The sequence below is a fragment of the Hetaerina americana genome, unplaced genomic scaffold (assembly GCF_022747635.1).
Source record: "Hetaerina americana unplaced genomic scaffold, ioHetAmer1.1.p SCAF_1, whole genome shotgun sequence".
In the NCBI taxonomy this organism is placed as follows: Eukaryota; Metazoa; Arthropoda; class Insecta; order Odonata; family Calopterygidae; genus Hetaerina; species Hetaerina americana.
In genome coordinates this window covers 28,395,620-28,417,332 of record NW_027286069.1, presented here as the reverse complement: position 1 = coordinate 28,417,332, position 21,713 = coordinate 28,395,620, and the positions used below count along the sequence as shown (strand labels likewise).

At 37.1% G+C, this 21,713-nt stretch overlaps 1 protein-coding gene and 1 non-coding gene across 6 annotated transcripts in view; both read left to right on the top strand.

The window, feature by feature from the left end:
- Positions 1-21,713, top strand: part of LOC139690135 (ubiquitin carboxyl-terminal hydrolase 36-like) — a 47,026-nt gene that overhangs the window by 17,068 nt on the left and 8,245 nt on the right. For 3 of the 5 annotated variants that reach the window (XR_011701453.1, XM_071587388.1, XM_071587397.1), the window contains exons 11-15: positions 3,960-4,519; positions 8,010-8,385; positions 15,492-15,715; positions 15,839-15,985; positions 16,070-16,594. Coding sequence is in view for 4 of the 5 variants with exons in the window: in XM_071587388.1 (XP_071443489.1) it covers positions 3,960-4,519; positions 8,010-8,385; positions 15,492-15,715; positions 15,839-15,985; positions 16,070-16,594 (1,832 nt within the window). In the remaining variant the exon portion in view is untranslated. The remainder of the gene's footprint in view (positions 1-3,959; positions 4,520-8,009; positions 8,386-15,491; positions 15,716-15,838; positions 15,986-16,069; positions 16,595-21,713) is intronic. The other 2 variants (XM_071587419.1, XM_071587409.1) reach the window with 2 other exon arrangements.
- Positions 14,899-15,005, top strand: LOC139697592 (U6 spliceosomal RNA). The gene has a single exon (XR_011702796.1). It is a non-coding gene; the product is annotated as a U6 spliceosomal RNA (small nuclear RNA).

Genomic DNA, 21,713 nt, shown 5'->3' with positions numbered 1-21,713 from the left:
AGCCGTCCTCATGGTTGAATTTGCTTGGATTCATAATTATTTCAACTGCTTCTCTTATCAGTCTCGGGAAATAATCCCTTCTCTTGCCAGCACTCTTGCTTGATCAAACTTGATCGTGTGTCCGGGTTTTGACCATGCATGTGTGGCAATTGCCGCAAGTTGGACGCTGATCAACCTGACGGAGCAGATATTGAGTGAAAATATTTGCTTCATCCTGTCCAAAGGCCTCAACTTAGCCATCACTCCAAAGAAGATTCCTGAAGAAAACATCATTATAGGAGTCAAAGATGCAGTGTGGAAGCTACCTAAGAATCTAGCCAATGAGATAAGGGAGGATGTCACTCAAATCCTCCGTGAGGCAAAACCACCCAGGCCCAATACTACCACTGCAGAATGCAAAGCATTGGAAAAACTGTGTGACAATAAGGAAATTCTTGTCCTACCTGCAGATAAGGGGATGCTACGGTAATCATGAAGGAAGAGGACTACCACAACAAAATTGCAGCCCTATTGGATAGCAGTGCCTATTTCCAATTGAGAAGTGACCCAACGGCAAAAATAGAACGATACACTAGGGAGAAAATCAAACGGTCATCCATTCCAATGGAAGATAAATGGAGACTCTTTCCATTGGCAGCCTAACCACCGCGTCTGTATGAACTACCTAAGGTTCACAAGGAGGGCGTCCCCTTACGACCCATCGTCAGCAAAATCGACGTGCCTACCTACAAGCTGGCATAATACATTGCATATTCTCTCCAATCCTTTGCCGGAAGAACCGACTCGTCCATGAAAAACTCCAGAATTTATTTGCGCCATCAAGAATATCGAAGTTAATGAATGAGATGTGCTAGTAACCTTTGATGTAGTCTCTCTGTTCACGAATACATCCATTGATGACTCAATGCTGCTCATCAAAGAACTCACCTCGGAAGGATTATCAAAGGATTTCCTGGATCTCACAGAATTCTGCCTCAGGAACTCATATACTTCCTTTGGAATGACAAATACTTTCAGCAGAAGGAAGGTGTGGCTATGGGATCATCTCTCTCCCCTGTAGTAGCTGACATTTTTATGCAGAATTTTAAGGAGAAGGCAATAAAGGCTAACCCAAAGAAACCATCTCTTTGGATCCTTTATGTCGATGACACCTTTGTCATCTGGCCACATGGGAAGGAAGAACTAGAATTGTTCCTGAACCACCTAAATCAGTAACATCCTGCCATAAAATTTATCATGGAAATTGAGCAGAATTTGCCCTTTTTAGATGTGTTAGTGACCAGAAAACCTAATGGCAGCCTTGGCCATGCAGTATAATGCAAGAAAACCCATACTGACCGGTATTTGGATGCGTAATCACACCACCATCCCGGCCAGAAGAGTTCGCTAGTAAATACACTAGTTCATGACACCTACACCATCTCAGATGCCGAATCGCTCCCATCAGAAAAGAGATACCTTATCTCAGCACTGGTGAAAAACAGATACCCTGAACAATTGGTCCAAGAAAGGACCGCCAAAAAAGATGGAGTTGATGGAAGACAGGATTCTGGCCAAGAAACAGAGCAAGGAGAATCCTGAAAAAGAAAAACCAACAACATATGCTATCATCCCGTATTATGCCAAAACGGCTGAAAAGATAAGTAAGCTACTACGAGAGCATAATATAGTATAACAACTAGGTTCTCCACGGCTAGAAAATCAGTAACATAATACCTAAGCCAAAGGACCGAATCCCGGATCTCATGCAGGAAGGTTTATATGAGATTGAGTGCACGTGAGGGAAGTCCTATGTCGGCCAAACAGGACGGTCCATCAGATACAGGACTAAAGAGAACCAAAGGGCCGCAGATAAAAAACAGTTCCGACGGCAATTGCTGAACATGCATGGTCGGAACCCAGATACAAGATCAAGTTCGATCAAGCAACAAATACCAGCCAGCCAGCTGGCATCACCTACGAGGGTCATCCGGAAAGTAGTACCCGTTCGTGCCGCATGAAGTGCTGACGACGCGAGTAGCCGCTGGACGAGGTCAGATAGCTTCAGTGGCTTGTCTGCCTTCTCTGAGCCAAGTTGCGTGACGCTAGCATTGCCTGTGTTGTTTCTGTGATTGTTTACAATGTTTAAAAAAATTGAGAACGCCGCCAGTTGTGAAGTGAGGGCAGTGATTAAATTCCTCAATGCAAGAAACGTTCGCCCATGTGATATTCATCGCCAATTAAAGGAGGTGTATGGAGACAATGTAATGGACGAGTCGTCTGTTCGGCGGTGGTGTCGCAACTTCAACATGGGGAGGGGGAACACACACGACGATGAGCGTTCGGGGAGACCGTCTGTCATTACAGACCAACTGGTGAGCTCAGTTGACGAATTCGTGAGGAACGATCGGCGCGTCACAATTGATGACATCTGTGAGCATTTTCCCAATGTTTCTCGAACAATTGTTCATGAAATTGTTAAACACCATCTGCATTATGCAAAAATTTGTGCAAGATGGGTCCCTCGCGTATCTCAATGAGCTGGCGGCGAAGGACTATGCAGCAGGAATACAGAAACTTGTCACACGTTATGACAAATGCCTTAATTTGCTTGGAGATTATGTTGAGAAGTAGTTTAAAGTATCCTCTTTCAAATAAAATTTTTTATGTTTGTTAATATTTACTTTTGTGTCTTTATTTCACGAACGGGTACTACTTTCCGGATGACCCTCGTATATATATAGTGGGTGAATGGCAACGCGGGTCACTTCGACCTGAAGACGCCTCGTGGACTGGGGGCGAAACAGTTGTCCAACTCACCAACATGACTTTAATTCCCAGAAGCAGCATGAATTCATTTAATTATATCATGATTACAAATTTTTAAAATTTTGAGGTGTTAGGAAGGTAATAGTATGGTCTGCACATGGATAATCGAGAGTTCACTGTATACCATTTCCTTCTTACTCATCATTGATATCAATAATCCATACTTCACCAGTTTGCCTCGGTTATATGTTCTGAACCTCAATCATCCCTTCTAAGGTATATTCCCTGCATCAAGAGAGAGTTCATACCTGAGTAATAAACTTTCGTATTTTTCTAAAAGATATGTAACAATAGGTCTTTTTTTTGTAATCTATCTAAAGAATCAGAGTTGGATTCATTATGACTGAATGTTGAGAATTCCTGATTTGTTTAAATCTGTTCTTGCCAAGCCAATGGCCAAATATCAGTTTAATAAGAAAGCAAGAGTAGTAAAGATTGTTTTTAGACATTATTGATATCAGCCCACAATAGCATACATGTGCATTTTTAAATAAATGCATTGCACAATTCATTTAAGGAGTTGATACTTCGTTGAAAACATGACTTTTAACCTTCAATGAGGAAGGAACATTATACTCGGACATGAGAATAGAGACTTGCATTTTCACCAGAGAAACACATGAGCTAAGAATGATAATCAATGTGTGCATCTGGTCCTTTTCTACCAAAAGCCATTGGAATAGGGTGTATTAGATGCTAAGGCTGGCCCATCAGATCTCTTAGCATGGTTGTTTGGGATCAGAAATGTTAAAAAGATGCCTTATGGGAACCTAAAATAATTCATGAGGGGAAGAAGCAGCTGGTTCCAGACATAGACCTACATCAGCATTTTTTTCCCCTTCATGGTCTGGATCACATGCATGAGCACTGTCTGATTTATGAGATAGAAGACCACTTGGCCCTCAGCTAAGATGTATTGAATAGTTGTTTTTGTAAGCATTATGATTCTGAGAGATTGGAGGGAGGGTCAGAGGTCAAGCATGATATGTACTATTATGATATATACAAATATAATATTATGAGAAAATCAGTTAGATATGCACATACCAATAAATGGAAATCTCCATGATTGGCTGTCAATGTTTGGCTAACTAAACAGAGTGTGAAAGAATTTCCTGTTAACTGAAATGTATTTGTATATTCTCTTCCAGAGAAAAAGTGTTTTTTGATATTAAATCATCAAATCAAACCACATCCAGTAATTATTCATCGAGTAACCAGGCTTCTCGTCTGAATGGGAATTGTGTTTCCAAAAGTCATTTGGATTATAACCAAAGTACCCCAAGAAAGCTGTCACCAGAACCCAAATCTCATAGCCCTGTGTCCAGAACTAGTCCCAAAGTGAATGGTGTTGGTGATAGCCCAATAAAAACAAGCCGAAGTCAGCAGCATGTTAATAACTCTTGGGGCACAAATGCAGCTAAGTCTGTCAGGCAGCCGTCTAAATTTGCGTACTCTGTGATAGATTGCAATCAAATACATAGTGCTGGGTCAGCAGAGGGAAGCAGTACCCGAGAAGGAGCAGAGAAGTCCCTTGATCGTCTGAGCAAGCTTGGTGTGCTTGTGGGTGTGAGTGGGAAGAGTAGGGAGGCAGAGTGCTTGGGTGGGAAAGCTGACCACCATCACCTGGTGTCTTATCCCATATTGAGTGGCGAGTCATCTGACGAGGAGGAGGAAAGGAGAGGGGCCAAGAGAAGCAGAAAGTGCTCGGGTGAGTTATTTGACTATCGTAAATGGTGTCCAGGATCCGCTGTTTATCTTGTTCAAATCCTCAATAATATCCATACCTTATTTTTTTCATTTCTTTGTCCATTTACCAGATAAAAGTGCAAGTTAGGTAGCATATTTTTACATTCTGCTCTGAATGAATATGTGCTCCCATCACTTGTATTGTTAACCTAGCTGCTGCATGGAGGCCACCTTTATTTATGTAAAGTGCTTCAGCTTTGTTATGCCTCCCTCTTTGTAAACATCTTTAAGATGTGAACTCATTTCTTCCCAACTGAACTAATTATTGGCTTAATCATTGATATATCAAACAGGTACCTTTTTCAAAAATAAAACACATTAGGCTTGGCGGAAGTATTTTTGACCACAATTACCGTACCGATCCTTTCAATTATGTATTATTACTGAAAGAAGAACCCTGCCATGAAAGATTTATTTTATTAGAATTAGAATGCGTAAAGAGTGAAACATGGAAACAAAATTTTCAAAAAATTTAAGCGGCTCAAAATTTCAATTCATACTCTTGAAAAAAGTACAGAAAGTAATAATTTATTCTCCTTCATTGTTTATTACTGTTTCCCAATGTTATGGTAGTTTTTCTATTTCATGCCTGAAGAAATGCTGTGGCGTGGAGTTGAAGTCAATTAGCCAGTCTTGAAGAGCAGCTTCATCATGAAATGAAACCCTCAGAGATTGTTGGATAGAGAATGGAAAAGGTGAAAATCTGATGATGCAAGAATAGGGTTGATGCGGAAGACCATACATACCAACTTGAGATAACAAGTTCTTGGATAACTGCTTTTGTCAGAATGAGGTTGGGCATTATTGTGATACAAAATCACTTGTTGCAGTTGTCCCAGTTATTTTTTTTAGGTTGGGGCCTCAAGGCAACTTATGCTGCTGGCAATTAATCTTGTCGCTTATGGTTTCATTTCTAGGAAGTAATTCATGGAACACAATCCTTCTTTGTCCCATCAGATACGCAGCATTTTCTTCCATGAATGGATGCCACCTTTTGCATAGGAAGTTGCCCTTCTATATGGGGACTCAGTCATACCTTTTTCTTCTTTATGGTGGCAAAGATGCAATTTTACTTCGTCAGTTACTGCGAGCAAGAAAGGCAATTGATATTGTTGTCAAGTTGAATGGTGATCATGGGCAAGCAAAGAAGCAGGGAGGCTATGATGGTGCCTTATATTGGATTTTTATTATATATGCATTAGTTCGAATTCCTGTTGAAAGAAATGCCTGGACCAATTTTAATTTAATAAAATGAGGTATTCATTGGTTTTTAATCAGTTCATCTTTTCATCCCTGTTCCCATGTGTTGTTTTCAATGCTAGCTCTTCGGTCACATTGCAACCAGATATGAGGGCTAGGCTACCTGCCTGAACTGTAGAAAGGATAATAGATATGCTCATGATGAAATGATTCTTCAATATTGAGAAAGCACATGACCATGTTTGGCGATGTAGGTTTTTAGAAAAACTAGAGGCCTGGGATTTTAAAGGCATTCTACCTATTTAATCTACAGTTTCTTCTGGATTCTTCAATATTGACAAAGCACATGACCATGTTTGGCGATGTAGGTTTTTAGAAAAACTAGAGGCCTGGGATTTTAAAGGCATTCTACCTTCTATTTAATCTACAGTTTTAGACCAACTGGCTTTTCAGAGTAAAAATCGTTAATACCCTGTTAGAGTGATGCATCCAAGAAATGGGGTATCTTAATGATCCATATTCATGGGCAATATAACGGATTGCATTCAACTCCAAGTGATGGGATTTCTTTTAGTAGATGACCTTACCATTTTTTGTAGGGGCTTCAGATAATAAATAGTGATGAGGAAAGCTCAGATGACTGTTCATAGATTGAATGAATGGTTAAAGAAAGTGGAATTTAGAGTCTCAGAGGAAAAAATGAGAGATATGCATGCCACAAAATTCCGTAGAATGTAGCTTCAGCTCTCCATGAATTTAGGTGGTTATCACATGGGATTTGCCAAGTACCATTACATTCTTGAGGTTGTTTGACCAATGACTCACATGGCAGCCACACTTTAAAGGTTTGAGAGACAAATAACTTAAAATTATTATGCTATCTCAGCAATGTGTCATGGGGTGCTGACCATACCATGATACTGATATTGTACAAATCATTGCTTCAGCCTAAACTTGATTAAGGCAGTTACATTTATTCATCAGTGGGAGAGTCATATTTTAGACCAATTCACATTACAGGAATGCAATTGGCAACGGGCATTCAGAACCAGTCATATCCTGAGTTGATAATTGGAATCAAGCGAGCTCCTTTTGGACATCCAAAGAATTGTCTTTAGGTGTATTTGTACAGCCAATCTTTTCTCCAAGAATTGATGAGCTGGCAGCTCACATGTTATCCCAATGTTACAGAAATCTGCACAAATGGTTCAAAATTGGCAGGTGGAACTGCATGGGCCATAACTTCCTCTTATCATAACACTAATAGTAAAGATGCCTCCTCATTTGCACAGATTTGTTTAGTGCATTACAATGCATTAATAGATATTCCCTTTTTAATCCTATAGTCTTGAAGATTCAGTCAACTCTCTTATATTTAGAAGTTCAGAATACACTTCATGGAAAAGAAAGTCAAACCATGGTGTGAGATCTGCAATTCCCTTCTGACTGTCCACTACCATCTAATGATATAAAGAAATTGGGCAGTTTAATTGTCTTGAAATGTTAGGAGAGAATTTTACATATTCCTTGGTGAGAACCCTGAAGCCATATGCAGAATATTTTGACTTTATAGGGAGCCTTGTCTATTCAGCCCATTTTATGCTTTTTGCCCTAGTTTTATTTGTAATATAATACCATATCTATTAGATAATTCTTCAAAGTAAATGGCATATTTAACATGTTTTGATTTCCTTTCTTTTTCATAATATAGACCCAGTAAGGTGCAGTCATTGAGGTACTAATGGTCATGCTCATTTTTTTATTTCCTGTATTTAATTTATATTATATCATGCAGTACCTATGCTCCCAATTTTTAAACTTTTCAGTGTGATGATTGGTCACAATCACCACACTGAAAAGTTTACTGGCAATTTATACAATTGAATGGTGTGGATTGTTGTGCATTACAGAAGTTAAACAAAATTCATCAAAGTTGGATGGTCTTACTGAATGTGGAGAATCATTCAGGTCAAAATGGTTTTCTTTAAAGCAAGAAAACTTTTATTTCTGTACTTTCCCCAATTACATGTATCTATGTATCATACTGAAAGCTGCCATAAAGGCTGTGGTTGTTGGGTTACCAACTATTAGACTTATTATTTTTCGGTGATTAATGGGATTTGGGAAGTTGGGTTTTTAATATTTACATAATCCATGTACATAAGATTAAAATAATTTTGCCTCTTAGACATTCTCTGCTTACACTGTTATTTCTAACTAGTTGCCTAATTAGTGATTTTTTGTATTTACAGAAAGTGGGATATCCAAGCATCAGAGTTCTGCCTCGGAAATGACCATCTCAGGAAACCTGACAGCTGATGCCACAGCAATTGCAGCCAGCAGAGGATGGAATATCAATGGTGGTGCAGGTGCTAAGGGCAGCAGAGACTTTCAAAAGACAGTTGATAACAGGGTTGCAGAAGTGTCAAATGTGAGAAAGGATTTACCAAATGGCAATCTGGTGGAAATGTCAGTGATGAATGGGAGGGAAAGGACAGAGAAAAATAGCTCTGGGGTTAATTCTAAAAGTGAAGTGAAGAAGCTGAACTCTATGGAGGAGGAGGGGGAGAGGTGTGAGGGTAGTGCAGCACACATAGTGAATGAGGGGTTGGAGGAGAGACCAAATGGGTGAGTGTGATGGTGAAGACACCAAATTAATGCTATGTGTACTTATTTTATGAGTAACCCATATGTGTGTTCTATTGGCCATAATGTGTCCATGATGGAGCAATATGGTTAAAAACATTGTCAGGGCATAGTAACAAGTGATCACCCCCGAAAACTGGAAACATCACATTACATTTTGCTTAGGCATTAATAAAATAATTGCAGGCGGGATGGTGGCAGAACAGGAGCATAGGTGAGAAATCAGTGGAGGGAGAGGAGGGTCATCACTGTCAGAAGTTTAGGAATTCTTTTTTATAATTGATTAATATACTATAATTCTGGAAATTCTTACCTTGATCAGTCATTGTTGCCCATAAATGTGGCTCTATTTTGAGAATGTATGTGTTATGCACAGGCTAATGTATATCACCATTTCAAAGATTTTGTGCATTATTTGTTGCCATCATTCATTTTTATGTGACTTGCCATTCCCATTTAAGAATTTTTGTCAAATTTCACTGTCTTTTCAATGAGGTTGATCAAATAGCTTTGGAAATAATCCAGTTTATCTATTGCGTCAGTGTGAAAGAAAGATTTGGTTATCATTAGTGTTTTAGATCAAAATTGAAAATTTCCTTTAAATCTTTCTAATTACCTTACTCATATTTTAGTCAAGTGTGAATAACTTATTATTTTTCGGTATTATACCTCGATGTAATTTTTCAAGTTAATTTTTAAGGAAAGGTTTTTCATTGCCTTTAGACTCTTTTCATTCAATACATTTCTTTATTGTTTGGTGAATGAAGGGAAACATGGCCTTCCTCTCACTCACATGTGAACTTCATTCATTTAATTTAGCCACTTTTTGTTTTATGATTGTATTCTTATTTTTCACTCTTTTTCCTCTAATGATATCTTGTAGTTTATGGATAGTGTGTGCACATATTTTCTGTCTCTTCATTTCATTGCTGTGATTCCATTGCTACATAGTACCTGTGCTTACCATTTTTTAGCCACATCAAGTTCAACAAGGCACCTGAGTGCTTGTTCGTTTAATTTGAGATTATTTCTGAAACATGTCCCCATGGAATCTGAAAAAAAACATTGATTTCACTTTGATTGTTCTAATTATTCACAAATATTGTAATTATTCATCTATTTTTGTCAGGAATAGTAGAGACTTGATTTCTTATACACCACTTCCACTTGTGGTGTACCATGGCCTTTCCTGGGTTCAATAGATGTGTACCATTGTCTACATTTTGACAAGAAATTTCTTTGCTATCCTAAATACCCATATCATAAGAATAATCACAACTCTGAAAATCACTATCTTTACTTTTATCAACAATTTTATTATTGCTTTGAAAAAGAGTTTTTGAACTCATTGTCTCTATATCTCCTCTCTGATATCTCCCCTTTTTTACTTGTGGTTTGTTGATGATAGAAATGCAAGGGATACATCACCTTGAATGACTATGGACACTAATGCACATAACACCAAAGTGCTTGTATTACATGTGGAAATCCAATCTCCTGGTTTTACTTCAATGAATAAGAAAAAGGATATGTTTGAGTCGTTTATTGTCAATAGTAAATTTTAATTGGTTATCTTGTGCATAGTAGAAAATTTATAATGTGATACTTTGGAAGGTGTGATGTAGCCCAGAATGTTACATTCATTTTATGGAAAAGAAATGGACACGGAAAAGATTTTGCCAGTAAGTTTAAACGTAGAAAGATTATGCCTGTATGACATAAATGAGATTGGATGATAAGCTTACTCAATGGTGGATAGAAAGGGCATTAAGGGAATTGAATTGTAATAAGACCGTGGAGGTAGACAAACAACATTGAAGCTAAATGACTTAGTTTAGAAAAATATGGGGGGAAAAGTGTCTGTGGACTACTTTGTAGATTTCATGGGAGAAGAAATTGGCTTTAATATTTCTTGAAATTAGTTTTAGTTTTCATTCCGACAAAAAGGGAAAGGCAGCCATATGCAAAGACTGCAGATCAAGAAGTTAAATTTCAGTGCAGCTCAGTGGTGGTACTCAGGATCACCCATAAGGGCATGGCGATAGATGTACTTTTCAATGTAAATATGAAGGAAATGGTCAGAGAGGCATGAGAAGAACTTGAGATAGGAATGAAAGTCAGTGGAGAATCCATAATCGCAGTAAAGTTTGTTAGTGATCAAGTAAGCTTTAGTTTGCCAGTTAGCCAAGGGGTTGAAAGTGTTGAGCACATTGGGGAGTCAGTGAAATAGGTATGGAATGAGAATAAATGTAATTACAATATTAAATTTGGAGTTCATAAACTAGAGGAGTTGGAACAGTATACCTATCATGAAAGTGTTTTGCACCTAAGTGGTCAAAGTAGTGGGGACCTAAAAAGAAGAATTGCATTAGGCAGAGAGGTTATCACAAGGTGGGAATTAATGTAAGGGACACTGCACAAAGCTGGTAACATTTTTCGCCCTGGGGCATTTAAATGGGTTTTAACCCTCTGTTCTGGTGGATTTCTTAAGTGTAGTTTTTGAACGTGCATTACTTCAGTAAAATCGTCACAATTTCCTTAAAAATTGAAAATTTTTTATGGAACTTCGAATGTAATACTCACAAACAATTTTAGTATGTCTTCTTTGTGTGATACCTCTTGAAACATTTTCCTTTTTGGAGTGGAACAGCACAAGATGAGCACACATACCTCATCTCCTTCCAAATTTTGTTTAAGTGCATACTTGGCATCTTCTTGTGTGCTATTTTTTCTTACTGTTGCCCATAGTAGGAAAGAGATGATATTTACAAAGGTCTCTCACAAGGGGATGTGGGTAATCCCTTGGAGGAATATACTGTCGGCTTATCATTGCTGTTATCCTCCGAAGATGTCTCGTCTGGATGCTGTCCACTGGTTGTCCACTTGGCAGTCTGGAGCAGAAAACATTTGAATTGAATACTATTTGATTCATTTAGTGTTTTACAAACTCTAAATGTATTAAAAAGAGTATAATTAATAAGCCACAGCACTTCTTTCTTTGACCATTTCATTGCTTTTCTCATGATTGTATAATATGTAATATGATAAATACATATTCTCCCTGTCTGCGCCTTTCATGAACTTGTGTTTCAAAATGCTGATAGGTTTTTTGATTGGCAGTCCTGTGATCTTATCTTTCAGTTGTGTATTACCCATCCTAGCACTGTGAATTGTACTAATCATCCTCTCCTCCCTTTTGTCATTCTAAATCACCAGAAGCACTTTACCTTTACGAGAAAATGTGCTCTGTGCCTTTTTTATTGTTTTTGCCTCACTCTTCTATGTGGCAGGGAGCCCTCTATTTGACCCAATGGTTGAAGTAGAGATTCCTGGTGAAGGATTGTCATCATTGGTGCTCTTATCGAAGTCACTTTTGCTTATCAAGGGGGGAGTGGATTTTCTATTTCTGACCTTCACTACAATATCGTAAACACTTACACTTTTTTGTCATATTCTAAGGGCACATCTGACAAGTCATTGGTGTGCAGATCTAACAAAATTTCTCCCTAGCGCAAAGCCCTCTCTTTCCTATGTGATGCCATTTTATGGAATATTCCTTTAAATATTTCAACTAAGTACGAATAAGATTCAAGCTTCAATTGTTCCCGGCTCAACTTTGTGGAAATTCATGTTTATTAAATGAAGAATACAATGTATCTTTCCACTGTCCTTTATTCATGTACAACTAGTTTCAACGCTCAAGCGTCATCATCAGGTACAAATTAATCAAGTCGCAGTCCATTTATATATTATTCATGAGGGACCCACCCCTCCTCTCCCTCATGAATAATATATAAATGGACTGCGACTTGATTAATTTGTACCTGATGATGACGCTTGAGCGTTGAAACTAGTTGTACGTGAATAAAGTACAGTGGAAAGATACATTGTATTCTTCATTCAATAAGTTTCAAGCTGTTGAAAAGGAAGTTGCGTGACATTACAGAAAAATGGTCTGGGATTTAAGTACAGTTCATGCTCTCAAAACTACTTGATGAAATTGACAATTAAGTTATGGCTGTTCTTATGGAAGAATGAGAGGCAAATGAAAAATTACCACCAAACATGTGAGTAATGTTTATTAAATGTTTAAAATGATGCTCCTAAATAATGACAATTCTCGTCATTCACCTGCAACGTGTTATGAAACAGCTATTCAAAACTTTGATGTGAAGTGTGATGTTGTACAGTGAGGACTCATGATTTAAGGCTGGAAAGATGAATGCAGAGAATTTTGATTGGTGATAGGATGTTGAACTGATGTTCACTGATGGAGGGGAGAATGATAGACATGTGGATTTTTTTAACACTACAGTAAATCCCTCTGGGTTTATTGCAGTGTTGGATGTCCAGCTATGGTTTTGTTAGGAGAGGAAAAGAAATGTATTGTGGTTTAGGCTGTTTCCTAATAAAACTTACCTCCAAAAGTAGAATACCAATAACAATACTTATACAACTATTTTTGATTATGTCACCCTATTTCCTTATACCAGAGATGGATGAGTCAAAATGGAGGATGTGCATTGTAAATACCTTGCTGCTTGACCAAGTACTGGAAGACTAGGAAGGGAATAAGTGGATAGTTGTCAGAATATTTTTCATTGGTTACACTTGCTTCTGAAGTGTAAAAAAATTTTGTCCACAAATGTTTAACACTCTTGATTGGATGCAAATAACATATCCTCATCATCATCTTTGTGAAAGACTGGCTAGAAGCACTCGTTCACTATTCATGATGAGGGTGGAAAACAGATTTGATGCAATTTGAGATGAACATGAGCCTATTCCTGCAAGTGTAAGAAAATAGTGTAAGAGAAAGGTGTTCTAGATTTTCAAAATTCTAGGAAATGCATGGGCCACTGGTATTTATTATCACTTGGTAAAAACCCTAAAAAATGATACGTTCACAATGGACTTATTATGAGGGAGTATAAACTCAGTGTTATGCAAGAAAATGAGATTCTTATCTCAAGAAAGTGTAGGGAAAAAGTAGGGTTAACTAATGGACAGGGAATAAAACACTTATTTCACGGGGAAGGAGTAAAGGTGTGGAAAAGGGAAATAGTGAACGTTCATCCATGTTGCTCTGCATGGAGAATGAAAAGGTACATGCACAACAATGAAAGGGTTTAAGTGGTGAAGTACCTATCACAAAACTACTATTTATAACCTAAATTTTTATATCAATGTTCTCTGGAAAGAGGAATTTTATTGATATATTTGTGTTGTCACTTTGGTGTTTAGCCCCTTGATGGAAGATCAAGGAATTTTATTGAGAAAAGTTTTATACTCTTGCTTTGCCATTTCTTAATCTTTCATAGCCCTCAAATGCTTATAATATCGCAAAGAGCAATCAAGAAATTTTGTGGTGTGGAATGTAAATAAAAGAGAATGAAATGTACCCTCAAACAGTCTTCTGCAAAAAATTTGATATCCCATATTATTGTATTCTACAGTTATGAAATGGTCATAATACTATCTCTCAAATTCAGCTGGCGCCTAGCTTATCTGCTAACTAGCTGCCTTAAGATGTTTAGCAGTGAGTCTTAATTCTGCCCTTAAGTTATTTAATATTTTTTTACTCATTGAGTATTATTGAATAATGCTAAATTTTTTAGATTTAAGAACGAAAATTTGTCAACTGTAATGTTTCTTAAATTTATCATTCATATTTCAAATTAGTTTATGTCAGGCTTCATGTGAAGGTTAAATACATGATCTGCTATTTCACTGATTTTCAAATAATGGTGTCCAGAATTGATAGTCTTGACTACTATCTACAGGGTGGGAACAGACTCTCACTCATCCTTGCTCAGTTGCATTTCTTAACTCTTCATATTTCTGCCATCTCCTCCTTGTGTATGTCATCGATTGGCATGGCTTGACAATCAGGATTGTTATGGCACTTGCAATACTTAGCAAAAGTCACGTACCTAGCAATCTCATTTGAAATCTGTTTCACACTTTTTATATTTCATTCTTCCGACAACTTGACCTTAGTTTCAATTGTAACACGTATGTGCAATGTGAATTAACGTTCATTCACAAAACACACTCCCATAGAATGTTTTAAATGACATATAGAAAATAGTGATTGAATCTGGATGATTACCAAGGGAAAATGGTGTGGAAAACCATTATTTAATAAACTTTTTTTTGTGTTTATATTTCTTTAATAGTTCTTAGATAATTATTATTTGAAAATCTCAATTTATTTTCTGGCAAAAGATGCAAAAATAAAAAATTTGCTAAAGTTTAAAATTTGTGGGTGCAAGAAAGAGATTAAATTGAAACAGTGAATATTTATGAGTAACTGAATGGAGCATAATGAAAGGCTGTAGGTAACAAATTTTAGGATTGAAATACTGGTGAAGATGATGACGATTTATGAGGGCATCATAAATTATCATCATCTCTATTTTGTTCCTTAAATTGGTTTACTCTAGCCCATTATTTTGCTCCATTCAGTTACTCATGAGTGCATATATAAAGTCAGTACTCATTTTGGTGGAACATAAACTAAAATTTGAATGATACAGAAAGGATAAGCATGGCCTCTGCGCAAAGATGACATGTAAAATCATGTAGCGGTCAACATTTTTTTTTGGTAATGTGGTAGTATAGTTAAAGAGCATTGGAATACTGATTCAAGGGCCTGGGTTTGATTACTGGGTATGCCCTTCTGGGCACCCTCAACCCAACCCTAGCTGTGTGATTTTTCAGGCATCAGAACTTCCTGGGAGTATAACTATAGCCGGCACGGAAAGAAACTGGCCCCTGTACATTGAAATGTGTTCCACATGCTATAGGGCTTTGTATTGGGTGAACTCACCATCACCCCTCAAACCGGCTTTTGTGTTGATAACTATTTTTATAGTCTGCTTTACATTGAAGTGAATAAAATAGATTTTTATGGATCCTCCGTGATGTTTTGGTAATGAAGATTTTTGATTGTATCTGCCCTTGAAAAAAATGTCTGCTCATCATTGTATGGACCTTACCATCTTTTTGTAGGAATGCACTGTGTTATAATTCCAGGCTATATGTAGAGTAATGTCAAAATAAAACTCTTTCCATATGTTTTGCAGCACATCTCAACCTTCGTCACCCTGCTCTTCAACATCTTCAAGCTCATCGGATTCTTGTTCTCCAGTTATCAATGGGACAACTGCATTCAAGTCCATCCTGAAAATTATTGACAGGTCTAGCTGCAGTATGATGGAGGATGCGGAGAGGAAAGAAATGACTGAGAGTTCAAGCAAGCTCAAGAGTTTGCCAAATGGGACAAGCAACGTTGCTGCAGGTGAAGGAGGTAGGGGGAAGCAGATGAGTGCTTTGCATGTTGCATGTGCTATGATAGTGCTTGGTTTGGCATGCCTAATGCTTGGCTTGCATGTTGAGAGAGTAAACTTGTGTGTATGGGTGTAAATTTCAGATATTGCCCAGCGGTATGTAGGTGTTGCCGATCCAAAAAGCCTAAGATGTGTGCATAAAAGGTGCTGCAGTGAGAGCCTTAGGGGTAATTTGGGGAAGAACTTTGCTCAGAAGCACAGTTCAATAGGGATTGTTTCATATCTGGATGGTATATGAAAATTTAGTTAGTCTCATACATACTGCTTACTAGGTGGAAAAAAGACCGACTAATCACAAATTCCTTATGTTTCAGCCGCTGCTGAAGATAGGAATGTGGTTAAGGTTAATAAATGGTTGAGTGAAAGTGATTTTGATGCTTGTAAGGATGATTGCTTTATTGCTGATTTTTCATCTGCTGGTACTCCTAGATATGAAAAACGAAGGAATGTTTCGTCCAGGATAAGTGGTGGTAAAAAACATAAGCCAAAGGTGAGGAGCCTATTTTCAAGCTCAAAGATGAAGTGCAGAGCAAGTTTTGAAATAAAATCTAAGGAAAAGGCTGAGAAGGCTATTAAAGTTAAAAAAATGGAAGATCTCTCACAATGGTTAAACCTTGATGACTATGAGTCAGATGGTAGTTTAAACACAGGTCTGAATTTACACAAAAATGATTGGGACAATGAATGTCAAATTGCTAGAAGGCACAGTGAAAGTTTTGATTCTGATATAGACCAAATTGAGGTAAAGGCAGAAACTCAGCAGCTCAATCAAGATTTTGAAGTGAAGAGTTTGGGAAAGCAGTCATCATCATCTTCATTGTCTATAAAATCCATATGGGGTAAGTGAGTTGCTTTGTTGAAAGGCTTGGGCTGTGTAAAACAGCTAAAACAAAATTTATTCATACTGAACCTTTGTTATTATTTAGGTCATCTTCATAATCATCCTTTTGTATGCTCTTGTTGAGATGGACCTGGAATGAATTTACAAGGGATCCTATAAATGTTTTCATGTTAATATGATAATGGGTTTAAGTGAGCCTACTAGAAATTAGGCATAAGTTGAAGAAAGCCCATTGAAAATCTTTTATGAATGTTTTGCCTGGCAATAGACTTCTGAGTAAATGACCCAGACCTGCATATGGATTGAAAAGAGGCCCTGTAATTATGTATAATTTTTCTTAAGTCCTTTATTATGAATATGGTATCTGAATAATATTGGCCAATGACTTGCTCGGTGTCTAATTACATCTTGTTTTGAAATAGTCCTATATAAAAATGTAATGCAGCAATACTTTTATAAATTTACTACTAGCCTTGTTAGGGGTTAACTACTATAAAACCATAATTCCTATATTGGGATCAATATGAGACAATCAATAAACTAATAAAAAATTGATCAATCAATCCAAATGGTTAGCCCCACAACTGTCGGGATCAAATTCAGTGCACTGAAACCTTATAGTAGAAGTCTTCCATTTTAAACATGAAATAGAAATTGCATTAAAATATTCTCAAAATTATAAGAATATTCCTATTTGGATGTAAAAATGATGTAATTAGACATGTAGGGTGGCCGGCAATGCATAGTCCTAATTAGGCTAACTGCAGTAAACTCTCAATTATCTGTGCTAAGAAAATCAGAGGAAAATTGAAAAACATTGATAAACAAAATATGCCGAAAATATGCTCGTGATATAAACTGATGTGCACGGAAACTCCTTTCTCATTTTGTGTGACCAGTTTGAGTTTTTTTAGAAATGTAAAGTGTATTCTTTCCATTTTTTCAGCCATTTTATATAGAACAGTATAGGGTGGAATTATAGATTTACTAGAGCACAGAACTATTGCTAAGTGTATAGCAGAATGAATTTTCCTCAGAAAACTGAGCCAATCATGTAGCCAGAAAAAACAAATGATTGGTGAAAAACAAATTTTAAAAAAGAATTGCTAATTCAGATTCATATTCATCATATGATTCTAATGAAAATAGTGTATTGTAGATAGATAATGGCTTATTTGTTTGATAGGAACACCATGTGTTTGGTTGCCATAAAGGAGAATATGGAATTATCAGGGTTGACAAATGCAAGAAAAAGGACACTGGAAAATTATGAATTGTACAAAAATGTTTACATTAAAGCATAATGTACTCCTGACAACTTCTGATTTTCAAATGTGAAATTAAAAACTTTAAAGGAAGCAGAGATATTTCAAACTTGTGTAATTTAAAAAGTAGATGTAATTATCTTTATGATTGTAATTATATTAAAATTTTGAGGTGCTGTTAGTAACACAGATGATCCGCAAAATGAATAATTTGCTCACAGATAATCGAGAGGTTAGGGTATAATGTTTACAACCAAGTGGGTGTTCAGTTTTCAAATGACACTGTTACACATAGATGCAAATTTGCATCAGTATAGCATAAATCACAGCATATTGTTGTACAACATATGCATTGTGCGCGCATGTAATATTATGCATTTAGTTTCTGAATGAAAATTAACGTAAATTTGCTTGAAAAAAATATTTATCTTCATGCTTGTTGACTCTTAAGGATCAAAAGATTGGTGACCATTGCCCTAGAAAATCCAAATAGTGATTATTATAATGTCTAGTGGAATCTTTTCTCCTAACTTAGAGGCTGGCTGATCCATTTTAAGCTATTTGAACAGGCTGATTGAAAAAGTCAGAAGAAGCTGCAATTTTACATGGGTCGATCAATAATTCCTTCGAAGATCCAAGAGATAGTGTCTGTAATATTGGAAAAGGTTTGATTTTTGTATGCCTCATCTCTCATCAGACTGCTGTTAAAGTTTCAGGTGTATTTATGACATCATTTAATTTTCATTGTCAATTTAACCAACAAAGTTTTGTTTATTTAAAATAATAAAAATAAATTTTGTTCCGTGATAAAATAAATCTATTTAAATGGTTAACACCTAAAGAGATGATAGTTGAGATGGATGATGTTCATGGCACATCTGCCTCTGTAGTTGCTATTCTTAATATTGGGTAAATGTTAAATCACAGCCATACATCCACAAATGATTAGAATCGTTTGGGACATCCAGTGGAAGTGATTTCCTCCCAAATGACTTATGAAATCCATGATGTGGTTTTGAGTGAGTGACGAATCTAAGTTGGCCAAATGGTGGAGGCCACTGGTACATCACAAGGTAGTATAGTGTTTTCAGATTTGCACGAAAAATTGGGGGTGAAAAAATAATATCTTGGCAAAATGAGTGACCTTTTTGCTCTCAGTGGTAAATAAAAGCAATTTTGTGGTCGATTTGGAGGGTGATTTTGTGCTTTCTGTTGCAATCCTGACAATTTTCTGTGTAGATACATAACTGTAAACAAGACATAGAGACACTACACAGAGACAAAGGTACAGATGAAACAGTGGGTTTTTAAAGCTGATCTGGCTCGATTAGGGCAAAGAAGGTGAGATCGGTTGACAAGGTGGTGGTCATGGTACTTTGGGATGCACTAAAAATCATATAATCTGCATGTTTACTTTCAAAAAGGGTGAACAATAAATGGAGAATATTATCTCTCGTAATTGCGCCGGTTGAGCAAAGATATTGAGGAAAAACTTCATTTGCCAAAGAATAAATTTCTGTACTGTTAAGACAATGCACAGGTGCTCACATGGGCGGTTGTGTTGGCAAAAATTATGGAATTAAAGTTAAATTATTACAACATCCACTCTGTATTCAACAGATTTGGCCCTCCTTGTTTTAACTTCCAAAATTGATAAACGTACATGTTGGATGACGATTCATGTCGAATGAGGTTGTACTCACCAACAAAGATGCTTTTGAGGACCATCCAAAATTCAACTTTTTGGATGGCTTAAAAAAGTTTAAGAGTACTGGGAAAAGTGAATCAAGCTGAAAGGAGATTATGTTGAAACAAAAAGTCTACTCATAATATTTGTGTTCTATTTCTTTGTAAGGACTTATTGAACAACCCATGTATAATATCCGTTATGAGCATTTTGACTGCTTTCATTTCTTGCAATAATCAGATTTCTTGCAATAATCAGTAAAATTTCAACAGCTCCTGCTTCCTTCATCTATAATGCTGTGTGGTTGTCATTCAGTTAGGAAAATTTGGAAATAAGTGGAAGTACTCGATCCATTTCAAAATCAGGAAAAGGGCCAATTGTTTGTCTGGGAGATAATCAAGGGCTGCTGGTGAAGATGATGATGTGCCTTTTTGTTTTAAGACTAATTTGCATTGTATTTTACGGGATGCCATCTCATCCAGGAATTCCATGAAATTCAGAAAAAATCTGGGCATTCTAATTCAACCTGGAAATTTATCCATTTTTGTTCCACCCATTCTTAAGCCTTGAAGAAGGTGAGCACAACTTGTTTCTCAATCACTGTCCCCCCTCATAGGACTTAGTTTGACCGCGGTTGAGACAGGGCTGTAATGCTGGTTTCCTGATCCCTGTACACAGTTATTTCCTTTGTTGCACGGCGACATCACTGGCTTGAGTTTTGCCTTGAAAATGTTGTTCCATTGCTTGTATCTGGTAGATTATTTGCCCATCTATGCTGCTAAGTTTATTTGGTACCAAATATGAGAACGTGGCATGCTGCCATCAACTGCAATGATGAAATCGTTCCTATATTTTGAGAGATGAAATTTTGTCCTTCATACTATGATTGATATAAATTTTTTGCTTGCATTTTGCATAGAAATTTTATTGTATTTAATGCTCTAGTAGACATGTGATTTTGGAAGCTCATCATACTACCTTGATCAAAAATTTCCCGGAATTTATTCAGAAAATTAAAAATACAAGTTTATTCATCTAAATCTATATTGTCCCCTTCAAAGTAATCCCCATCGACTGCAACACACTTATGCCAGCGCTTGATCCAATCCTCGAAACATTTTTTATATTCGGTTTTCGGTATGTCCATCAGTGCTTCCTGCGATTTTTCCATTACTTCCTCTCGGCTCCTAAAACGCGTTCCCCGTAATGGTTTTTTAACTCGATTGAACAGAAAGAAGTCACAGGGAGCCAAATCAGGTGAATTCGGTGGCTGTTGGATGGTATTTGTTGCATTTTTCGTCAAAAAATTACGAATAATGATAGCACTGTGCGACGGTGCGTTATCATGGTGCAAAATCCACGAGTTTTCTGCCCACATTTCTGGTCTCTTTCGGCGAATTGCTTCACGCAAACGTCTCATAACGCCCAAATAATACTCTTTGTTTACTGTCTGGCCTTCTGGCAAAAATTCATGATGCACTACACCGTTGTAATCCATGAAAACCGTCAGCATTGCCTTCTTTTTTGACTGAAAACGACGTGGTTTTTTTGGTCTCGGCTCATTTGGTGAACGCCATTCACTTGCCTGATGTCTGGATTGCGTGTCGTACTCATAAACCCACGTCTCGTCTCCAGTAATGATCCTTTTGATGAATGTGGGATCGGATTCAGCCTCGCAAATCATGTCTTTTGCGACGTCAACACGGTCTCTTTTTTGCATGAAATTGAGGTCTTTTGGCACCAACTTTGCTGCTACACGACGGAAACCCAAATCATTAACCACAATGTCTTGGGCGGATCCATAGGCAATGTTCAAGTCCTCCGCTATTTCTCTGATGGTTAATTTGCGGTTATTGACCAACATTTCTTTTACTTTATCAATTTTTTCACCGACTTTCGATGTCGATGGTCTGCCACTGCGTTCATCATCTTCGATTGACTCACGACCACTTCTGAACCGCTCGTGCCACTGGTAAACGACCGTTTTTTTTAGAGAATCGTTGCCGAAACACTTTTCCAACATTTCCAACGTCCGTGCGCCACTAAATCCGTTTTTTACGCAAAATTTAATACAAGTTCGTTGTTGCAAATTTAAATCCATTTCTGAAATTGTAAAAAATCGCCAACACACACAGAGATAGATGTACTCTTGGCTACGTAACTTT